The sequence below is a fragment of the Phaethon lepturus genome, unplaced genomic scaffold (assembly GCF_000687285.1).
Source record: "Phaethon lepturus isolate BGI_N335 unplaced genomic scaffold, ASM68728v1 scaffold1382, whole genome shotgun sequence".
NCBI lineage: Eukaryota > Metazoa > Chordata > Aves > Phaethontiformes > Phaethontidae > Phaethon > Phaethon lepturus.
This window is the reverse complement of record NW_010523864.1, coordinates 156,412-167,735: the sequence shown is the minus strand read 5'-3', so window position 1 is coordinate 167,735 and position 11,324 is coordinate 156,412. Positions and strand designations below refer to the sequence as shown.

Sequence of the window (11,324 nt, the reverse complement as noted above, 5' to 3'; positions counted from 1 at the left end):
CAGGAGTCAATTTATACTGCAAGAGAATAATGATGTACCTCAACTCATTTTAATTTCAATAATTGAATGAGAAATAGGAAAGCCTATTGAAAGGACTGTATTCTGGTCAAAGACTAATGAGAAAACAGTTTTGAGTCTCTGAGTCAGCGGGTGTCATGGTAACAATGCATTATCGAAATCTGATTAGCATGCCCAGCAGCTTTATAAATGATAACATGCTTTTCTAATTGTATTTCCCTTTCTTTCCCTGTGATGAATTTTATATTCATAACAGGTAAGAGGTAAGGTAGCATGCTGTTTATCTGCAAGTTAGATTTAGGATGTCCAGCATGCTCACAAACTCTGTGCAACCTGTCATTCAGTAATCGAAAAATTTTCCTACCATCTTAAAATGAGAAGCTGAGCCTTCCATTTCTCTCCTCCTGTATTACATGTAAGTGAAATATTATTCTCTTCTTTTAAATATATAAAATTATTTCTAAGAATATACACATGAAAAAGAGAACATTATGAAAAGCAAGCATCTTAAGAAAAAGCCTATGTTCCATAGGCGAAAGAGATGCAAGAAAAGACTAAGTGCATGTTTAATTCATCCCAGAAAGCATGACTCCATTCTTGAGGTTTTGAAAAGAGGGAGGGGATTTTCTCGTGTTAAGAAGATTGTGTGTGCGTTTCTTAACTCATCACAGTATCAAAAATCAGAAGGAACCATGAAATTAAATAGGATATTTTTCCTGCTCATGAAGGAAAGAGCTAATATTGCTTCATAAAATAAATACAATGAAAATACAAGGTTAGAGGTTTAACAAAGCTCTTTTTACAAGTGAACCTCAGGTGAGTAGCCTGGCAGACCATTATTATATTAACAGTAAAGACCTCTATCACAACTGCAGCCTCACAAATCTGATGAAAAATCATTTTACATATAGAGGGCTCAGTCTTAACAAATGGATTTGGGGTTTGTTTTTTTTTTTTAAGAGTAAAATGGCATTCTATTTCTCAACAGAATGACCAAGAAATCTACTTCATGTTTGGCCTATTTCCATGACCCTTGTAACCTAAATATTTATTTCTTATTTTCAATGTTCACTTTCATTTATTAATTCAGCTTCAAATCTGTATAAAGAGAAAGGAGAAAAGCTCATATTCTTATTCGCTAGGTAAACTCAAATACTCTTAGTCATATGACAAATAGTACCTAATACAAGAAATCAACTTTTCTGTATTATTAATAATGGAACCGTGTTTGTTATAGTGCATGAACACGGAGAAAATGAATACAGCGAGACCTAAAAAGCTTATTACTCCCTGTTACGTGCACTGGCACGTGGACAAAGTTTAAGATGTACAAAATACTAAAAGCAATCAATCTTAAGTCAACACACTGAAAGCCAGAGGAACATTTATCTCCATGTTTGGAAATTCAGCAGAGAGCGCAGGGATACACTGAGAATAGAAAGTCATCAAAGCAGGCCAGTGAACAAAGAAAAAGCAAACAAGTACTCCTCAGCAAGGATTAGCGCTAGTTCAGGGGACTGTTTGCACTAACCTTGGATGGAAGTAGCAGCCCGAAAGCCAATCAGTGTGACCTTCACCTGTCATGATGATGTCCCCATCAGGTAAAGCCCACATTTTCCAGAGGTGGTCATCACTGCCAGTGACTACCATGTCTTTTTGGGGATGTAAAGCCAAACTACAACAGAAAAGAAAGGCAGATTATATTCTGTATCAATTCCATTTTATGTGAAATACACAGCAGTGAGCTTCGTTTAACCCAGGGCAACAGCTACAAAGGACTCCAATTCTGGATGGACTGAACAAGCAGTGATGCTTTCGAAGCTCATGTTTGAAAATACATGCTACGTAGATGACTTTCTCCTGCTGCTGAAGAAAACAGCAAAACATGACTGACTTCTGTGAAACCAGAATCGTTTTCACACTCTCTCGACATTTCAATTGATTAAAACACTCTAGTATGTTTTAAAGTACTTTGTTAGATTATGTTTTTACAAACATGCAACAGGGTAACATATAAACAAGCCATACCAATGTGAATTGCTTTTTCCCACACCCAAACCTCAAAAGCACTGGCTTGTCAGCCTGCTGCTGCTGGCCAAAGGGAAATGGGACAAAAGGACAAAAGGACTCCCTGCCTTTTGTTGTTGGGAGTTTTTTGGGGGGGTTTTTTGTTTGTTTGTTTTAACTTGTGCCCACAGGTCTAAAGTCTCCTACCACTGAGAAATAACTCAAATGATAATTAGAGTCCAAGAGCTACAGTCTTTGCCATCACTTTAGAACCTATTCGCCAGAACTAGGTCAGAAAATCCATTTCAATTCTATACTCAAAAGCCTGTTACATGTTTTCATTTTTTATTATGTAGCACACTGGGATGTGATGGAAATCATACACTTATCAAACCCCTATACTGAAAACTCAGTTTATTTTTGATTTGGCAACTGCAGCACAGCTTAAAATGGATCCAGGGAAGAAAATAAATTTGTTGGAAAGATAACAAGTAGTGTATTTCATACGGATTTGGTTATTTGATTTAAATTATTGTAATGCTTTACTATTTGTTGAACATCAAAAAGTATCTAGAAGTTGACTTAAGTCCCAGGAGTAGATTATTTAAATAGATTAAATCTGGAGTTCAGAACCAAAATGCAACAATGGGGAGAGGAATCATAGCCTGTGCGCGCACTTATTTCAGTTGTGCATCAGAGCTGACAGTTTACAGAGAAAATCACCTATTAAAACAGAATGAGAGTAGAGAGGGACGATGCTAAGCAGCCAAATGGGAAGAAAAGAGAGGTCTTAGAAGGCGCACTATTATAAAAATATCTTTCTAAATAGTACCTTTCTCCTGCACTCAAATGATTTCATAAAATTCCTAAATCAGAACCACAGCTTCTACTATATTGGAAAAATAATTCCCTCTAGCAAATTTGTGCTAAAAACACATTTATGTCAACCAGATTTTCAACAGAAAACACATCTATTCTTGCAGTTTAAGGCACAGTCTAGGAAGATTCCTACAAATTCATCAGTTCAATTCATCTGCTCGACCAAGGAGCCTGGGTTTTACTTATTCTCTAGTTTCTTAGAGAGGAAAAAAAATTTTTTTTATCTTTGCCTAAAGAAAAGCTTCCTCTGCATTTATAGGGAGAAAAGAGACTGAGGGAATGATACTATTTAAATTCTCCAGAGATGCGCAGAGAGCAACTGTGTCACTTAGATTGGCCACAACAGATATCTTGAAGAGCAGGGAGGGAATAGAGATAAAAGGAGGGAATTAAAGGCTGAAAGAAGACACGCCAGTGGCCTGCAAATTACAGGATGAGAACAACTGTCCCAGAATCCCTCTGCTATCAGAAACCTCTGACACACCAAAAATCCCAGTGCTGTTTTCTGCAGCATGCATAGGCACGTAGCATTGTTATTCTTGGGACTGCTAAAAAGGAGACCAGCTTCACTGAAAAATCAGTGGGCTAATAACTATAAAGATAAATCCGTCAGGGCTGTACGCAGCCTCTAAAGCAGAGAATCCTCCTCACCGGCATGCACCTGGCTGTGCACAGAAGCGAGACTGGCACAGGAGTATCTTTCACCTGCTAGCAACAAGGACCTAAGATCCTCTGGGTGTAGCAAGGGAAGAGCAAGGGAAAAAGAAACAGAAGTAGATTTAGGAAGACTAGAGAGGGAGAAGAGAATGCCCGCTGCAAAACCACTTGACAGCATGTGCTACTGCAGGAAGCTTGATCAACAATTCAGGCCTGTCTATGATGCAATTAAAAGACTGGATTATCCTATTGTGGGAACAACATGGAGAAAACAAACAAGCTAACAGTGTCATATCAATACACCTTACATTTTTCTCTTCATCTACTTCAGAAACCCTCCAGTTCTTCCCTCCAGATATTCCTGCTATTAGTCGAGTGCATGCCTGTTGTGAAGACTTTCCATCAGTTCTCTCTCTTACATTCTTCCTAAATATCTGCCTTTTCAGACCCCAAGATCTGTTACACAGTCTAACTTAAATCGCCTCCACTCCATCTTTCACTCACTAATCCACAGGCTTCCTCCAGATCCCAGCTCGCTTTCTGATCAGTCCTGACCCACTGGCTTGGCTGCAGCTGCCTATGGATGTGAGCTGCGCTGTCCTTCATCCTGCCTCAGCTCCCAGGAACATTTTTCTTGTCCTTAGCTCTCCCAACACACTTCCAGTCCAACTTTTGAAATGCCCAAACTTCTTTAGCGACTAGACATGCCTAAAGAGCTTTGAGACAATCCATAAAGTGCATTTCATATGGAAGAAAACATCTTGCCATCAGTATGAAGCAGCAAGCTTATTTTTCACAGGCTTTTCTTTTAATTGCAGAGCTCTTGTAAAATGCTGCTGCTGTCCAACTTTTTTTTTTTCATCCATGCCATTTTTACAGGCACACGGTGAACACTATTTAATTAACGGCAAATTTGTGACATAACCACTGTTGAGCTGCTTCTGAGAAAGGGAAGCCCATTCATCCAAAAGGCATTCTATATGCAACATTAATTAGGCACCCTTGTCTTCATTTCTGGCAATCCAGCATTGTATAGATTTTTGCTTCATCTCTGTTCACAGGGTCTAATTATTTCCAGCACAGAAGACTTTGGGTAGATTGGAATGGAAATCAATAATGGAACATGTGTGATAGGAACATTCGTTTTCTCCTCCTCCTCCTTTGGGATAGAAGTGGGATCAGAGGAGACTCAGCCAAGGGAAAAAAAAAAACCCAACACAAAAACCACCAACAAAAAAAGCTCTCAGATTTGCTGCTGTTGAGTATATAAATACCCATGTTTCCACAACTCATTCTGGCATTATAAGACATTCTCATCTCTTCAGCACTTGCCATGGTAGATATATAGTGTTCCCAGTGATTTGCTTTCAAAACAATCATCGATTATTTAAATTTATTTTGACTGAACCATAAATAAAAATATGGTATCTTCAGATGCAAAATACTTTCAGTCTCAGCATGTACTACATTTGATCATTTCACACATACAAAAATCAACCTTCAGGTTAAGAAATGTTAAATCCAAAGCCGCCTGCGTAACCTTAACTGTGCATTTGTTTTAATGTAAACACTAAGGTGCTGAGGCAGGGGAGAGTTTGGTTACATGTGAAGGAAAACTTTCTGGCAATGAGGTTTCTGAAACACTGGAACCGATAGCCATCTGCCATCATTAACCTGTTCTTAAAGCTCTCAGTACACCCATGACCTATTACCTAGGTAGACTGCTTCCATCATGGTATAGGAGAACAGTCTGGTTGGTGTCTTGAGGTTCTTTCAAGTCCTAAGGTCGCAATGTTCCTCCCGAAACCCCGTTCATTCGATGCACAAAACAGACAGTGCTTATATGTGAAGACCAATTATAAAACAATAAAAGCATCACCCCAAACCTCTGCTAAGGCATAACAGCAGTTAAATGCAATTGCACAGATGCAGGACAATAAGGCATACAAAACCACCTAGAATTTTAAAATTATTTTAGTGGCTAAATATCTCACATCACCACATATTCAGCCTTTTTTTACCAGCTTCCTACAGATCTCAGGAGACTGCAGGAATAGGAGTCATCCAGAAATAAAAACCTAACCTAAACAGTCTCAAAATTGGGCACTCCTGGAATGAAGAAAGCAAAATTAATGACCAAATTAGTACTCTAAGTGACTTATCCAGCCTCACCCAATTGCTCTGTGGTAGAAATAAGGACAAAAGTCAGTTTTCTATGGTTTCACATATAGGAGTTACACAGAAAAGTATGTTCTCAATATAGACAGCATTTAGCCGCCAAATTCTAATATAGCATTGTCCTGAATATCACCTGCAATATGTAATTTTTAGAATTTCATGATTTGATCAAATTTATTTGCATTCCCGGATTCTGGCAAAGAGGATTGTTGTTAACGCCAGTAGCTGCTTTCAGACCACAAAGCTCTTCTGCTGCATTTCTTGCTCCAAAATATGAGAATAGCAGAGTTCTTCGAAGATTAAAAGAAAAACCACAAAAACTTAGAAGCCAAAAAAACCCCCCCACACATTTTTCTTGGTCACAGAAACATTTTAGCTAATATGTTCTTACACAGATTCAGCCGTACTCACAATACTTATCACAGGAAACTTCGGTCTGAGCAGTTACATTTGGGTGAAGTTTTAAACAGTTGAAAAACTCTGTTTTAGAATGGAAACTGTGGGGAAATTGTAGGTATTTCTTCCTCTACCATCAGGTTCTCTAGGTGTGCTGGAATGGAAGAGCAGAGCGGGTTTTGAAGGCAAGGACGTAACACGCACTGAATTCTAGAGGATGGCTACTGGCCTCAAACAAAAACAAGTATGCACCTCAATATGAGGACATCAGCAGCCCTACTGAAATCAGTGATATTGTTCACATACTTGATTACACTGCTGGACTGTGTCCTAAAAATCTAAAGAATTTTTAAAAGCCGAAATACTATTCTAGTCCCAATTTTGCTAGCCAGTTGCACCGAGACCCAAGACGAGTTAACCAAATCATTAAAAACAGTTTCTGCAGCAATGGACGGGCAGATTGCGCGACCTAACCACATTTCTCAACCTCCTGCGTTCACAAGAGCTTTTGAGGCAACACAGCCACCACACCACCCAGTTAGGTCCCAGGTGCAGCTGCTACGTGTGGAGGATCGGCACGGCTTCCTCACCTCTGCAACCGCACTCTAAGGATCTAATTATAATCAAGGTCAATCTCTAAAATTATGACAGGTAAAGAGGCGGAAGACCACGCACAAAAATTCAGATCAAGAGAAAGGACGATTATTACCTCAGGATGGACCGAAAGGCAATAGCTAGCAGTGGAAATCCCTTCACGTTCTCTTTATGAGCAGAAAGGGAGCGACAGCAAAACACGCAGTTAATCGCTTTGTTCGCAACACCTTTTGGCATACCCGATGTTTCCCTCCTCACCTACGTAATGGCGCTGCGATGGGGGAGAAAAAGCGGAAGCAAAGGGAAGCATTTTGTACAGGGGGTCACCGGGGCGGTGCTGGCAGCAGGGGGGCTGCGGCGTCTGCTTCTGTGAGGAGAGCCGGGCGCCGCCTCAAGCCGGGCACGGCCGGTTCCGGCCGGTTCACACCGGCTCTGCAGTGGAGCCACTTGCAGGATATGGCAGAGCCCAGCAGCGACACTGTGGTGGCACCTCTTGGAAAACCTATTAAAGAAAGGGCAGAACGTGCTGGGCAGGGAGAGGAGAGGGGAGCAAAAACGGTGAGAAACACCAAGGTCAGAGAAGCAGGAGCTCCATGCTGCTGGAGCAGGTTATTCCCTGCCACCGGCAGACAGCCCATGCTGGAGCAGATTTTCCCGACAGGAATTGTGGCTCACGGAGAGCCCACCCTGATGCTGACTTTTCCTGAAGCTCTGTAGCCATGGAGGGAGCCCACAGCAGAGCAGGGAAGAAGTGCGAGGAAGAAGGAGCAGCAGAGAGAAACTGCTCAGTACTGGCCATACCCCCTGCCCCTCACGGAAGGGTCGAGGGGTCTGCAGCACCAGAAGGCTGCTGCTTTCATGTTCGTCTTTGTTTCTCGCTACCCCAATCTATTTTAATTGGCAATAAATGAAATGAATTTTCCCCAAGTGGAGCCTGTTTTGCCACGACAGTAATGGGTTGTTATCCCGAGCGTTCTCAGCCTATTTTCTCCTCCTGCCCCGCTGAGGCAGGGGAGTGAGCGAGCGGCTGGGTCGGTGTTTAGCCCTCAGCCAAGATTAACCCACCACCAAGTTAAAACCAAACACATCACAAGAGCCTAATCAATCATTTTGCTCTGTACAACTTACCCTAATACGTATTCTTTGAACAACATCTCTCTAATATAGTTACGTCTACCACCTTTTTATCTTGGCTTGAGTTATCCAGTCTCACCTGCCAGCATACTTCAGCAATAATTATAACCCTGACATTTAATTCAGGGTTTTATTATGCAAAGGTAGCATAACTGAAAAGCTTTGCACTCCTGTTTGAGGTCTTAAAATTTATCTTTTCATGACAAAATGGAAGAGGGGAAAAATGCTTTCAAAAGAGAAAAATAAGAGCTAAAACAAACAAAAAAAAGGATATAGCAAAAAACACAAAAAGGACATAAGTAGAGGAAAATACCCATGGCACAAAGCTCCTGTCTTTTGTTTCATTTATGTAAATGCCTTTCTGGAAGTCAGTGATAGATCTCACTCACAGCAATGCTTAAAAAACTCTCTCCTGTCTAGTGAAATTCCTGGCTGCTTCCCAAGCTCCTATGACTCAGGATTTGGGAGGGAGAAAATTTGCTAGGATCTGAACACACCTAACGTAAACCTTCTAGTCTGCCCAGCAGATCTTTGTACAGCTTAGAAAATAATTGGAAAACAGTCATCCAGACACTTAAACCCAGATCTCTACAAGGCCAAAAGACTTCATAATTTACAATGCTAGCTAATTGATTTATTCACCATGCACACAAAATCTTCAATCTTACCTGTATAGCAGTAGCTTCTTGTGAAGAAGCAGAATGAAGTCACACACCTTCTAACTTGCCAAAACCAGCTCTCTCAAAAAAAAAACAAACTTCAGAAAGTGAACACTCCATACAATATACAATGCCTCCACAAACAACTGTACTAAACCCATCACTAGAACTCACAGATATAGACACAGTTGTAGTGATAAATTAATAAAATCCATTTTGCAATGCTCTTTGATCACTTTATTTATCCACTCCGTACAATTATCAAAACACGCTAATTTGTATTAGCTGAGTGTTGTAACCTACCTAGGTTTTACCGCATTAGATCTGATTACGTACATGCTGGGCCAGTGTAGAATAATTTTCTTCATAACAAAGTTTGGCCCTGCACCAAATCTTAGAAAAATTTCAAAAATATCCTGTTGATCTGCATGTGTTTTATTTAGGTCTCAATCCTTTGAAGATATATGCACATTCCTGAATTACACACTGCCAGGAGTCCAGACAATTTCACAGCATATTAACTTAAAAACATACATAATCCTTTTCAAGATAGAGTCCTTAATCAGATCAGAGAAAGGGGATTTTTCTAGAACCTATATAACAACATGCACATTGTTTATATTGTTATAGTCTTGTGTACTGTGAACCTCTGCCACCTAACATTAAGCCTTTTAGCTAGAATGATTGTAAATAATAACCGGCATGAATCTAAATCACTTCTTAGAGAATCTTTACTTATTATTCATTCCTTCCTTTTGCTTACAAGGTTGTTGATAATTACAAAAAAATCAATAGAAAAATAACTTAACCCACCACATCAGCTGTTACACGTTACAGAGACAGTGCATTTCTAACCTGCCTTAAGCCAACGCAGCAGGCAACTAATAGATCTCCACCTGACTCCACTGTTTATTTTCAGTCTGCAGAATCTGTGTGGTGTTTTGTCCTTTTTTTTTTTTTAACTTATTTAAAGTGTCATACCATTTAGACGATGACATAGCTGCGAATAGAACAATGGATAAATAGTTTGGAGTCATACCATTTAGATGATGACATAGCTGTGAATAGAACAATGGATAAATAGTTTGGAGTATTTTTTGTAAAACTGAGGGTGCTTTTTAAAAAAAAACACAACTCTAGTCATTCCCTGTCTTTCTACTAGCTCACAAGCTCTTATTTTATATCTGAATCAATTTTCAAGCTTAGTCAACTTTCTATGTACCCAGCATACTTTAAGAAGTAATTAATGCAAAAAGAAAAAGAAAGTAGCAAAAAACAAGTAGATGCAATTAAAACATTAAAACATTGACATCCCTTCCTAATATCTTCCCTCGAGTGAAAGCTGTACTTCCTCACCCTGCAGTGATTTATACCACGATTCACACTGCCCATCACCATGTAACTCATCTTTTACTACCGCTTCCTTTGTGAAATATGCTAAATTACTTTCTTTTAGGGAAAGGCAGTCCCATATGAGTATTGAATTACAGCATTCAAAATAGTATTGAAACAGGATTAGCTTAGATCCGCAGAGTCTTAAAGCCCATTCTGACAGAGATGGCAGCTCACAGGACAGCCCTCTAGAGCAGCAGGGAAGAGGCTACACATAACCAGGGTCAGACCGCGCACAAACCTTGGCCAAGGAGCAGCCCATGTATTTTTACACCGCACCTGTGATTGTGAACCACTCCAAAGGCAGAGAGGCAAAGGGAAAGGCAATGTAGGCAAATTCGCATAAAACTTTCCCTGTTCAATATGTAATTGTTGCCTATTTTTTGACCTGTGCATTAGGTACTTGTTGGGTACGGAGATAATAGCTTGTCTTCCTTTGTAATGAAAGACAAACTGCTTTTCTAAAACACAATTTTAGCTTGACCAACTTGAAAAGATGCAGATTGCTTTCGCAAAAGCTTCTACCTGCAGTCTGGCTTGAATTAGTTTTCATCATTATTGTTAGCAATTCCCAGTCTTCTGTTGCATGGCAGCTTTTTCACAGATGATTAAGAGCAGTGTTGTGGTCTGTAAGAATTTGGAACAAAAACTACTTGAAACTTGCCAGTTGGTAAATTCTGTTAAATTATCAAGGTTGATAAAAGAAAATATTTTAAAATATAATTTACAATTAGAGCATCAAACTGTCGACTCACACTGCTAAATTAATAAGAAACCAAAGCATTAACTTTTCAAGGTCAGCTTCCCTCCCGTGCTTCTTTCTCACTTTTGAAGGCAGGGAAGGGTGTTATGCTCTGTGCTCTATTTCGGTACCATAATGCTGAAGAATGCTTCCATCAACAGAATTAATGGGAACTCTTGGGAGAAGAAAGTTACATAAATAGTTTCTTCATGGTTAGGAATAAGAAGCAAAAGTTGATTACTAAAAATCATGTTCTTCCTCTGACTATCTTTGTAACCAGGCATATATGTATGAGAGAAATGGATTTTAGGTTCAGAAAGGATCACAGTCATTCTCTAATCCCATGATCCCTAAATTGTAGGCTGCAGACCCCGGGTGGCCTGCAAAGCTCTGCCGAGTAGCTTGTCTGCCCCAACGGCTGTGCAGTTTTCCCCACTGAAGAAGGCCATTCAACTTTTCCATGATGTTTCAAGTGAAAAGTTTTTTCAAGCTATTTGCTCTACTCTCATCTCCTGCACAGGATTACAGAAACATATGCTGAAAGGCATCATCTAGTCCACTTCGTGCTAAGGAAGGATTGTGTAAGACTCACCCAGCAGTTTTGTGTAACTTTTCCTTGAAAAGGAGGTTCTACAACACCTCTAGGTGGCTTTTTCTGGGCTTCATAC

General features: G+C 39.9%; 1 protein-coding gene across 1 annotated transcript in view; it reads right to left on the bottom strand.

Annotated features, from left to right (window-relative positions):
* LOC104617020 (sperm-associated antigen 16 protein-like) overlaps positions 1–11,324 on the bottom strand; it is a gene marked incomplete at both ends in the record, with an annotated part of 347,595 nt that overhangs the window by 206,468 nt on the left and 129,803 nt on the right. Inside the window, one exon of the mRNA XM_010282229.1 lies at positions 1,550–1,693. Coding sequence (XP_010280531.1) covers positions 1,550–1,693 — 144 coding nt within the window. The remainder of the gene's footprint in view (positions 1–1,549; positions 1,694–11,324) is intronic.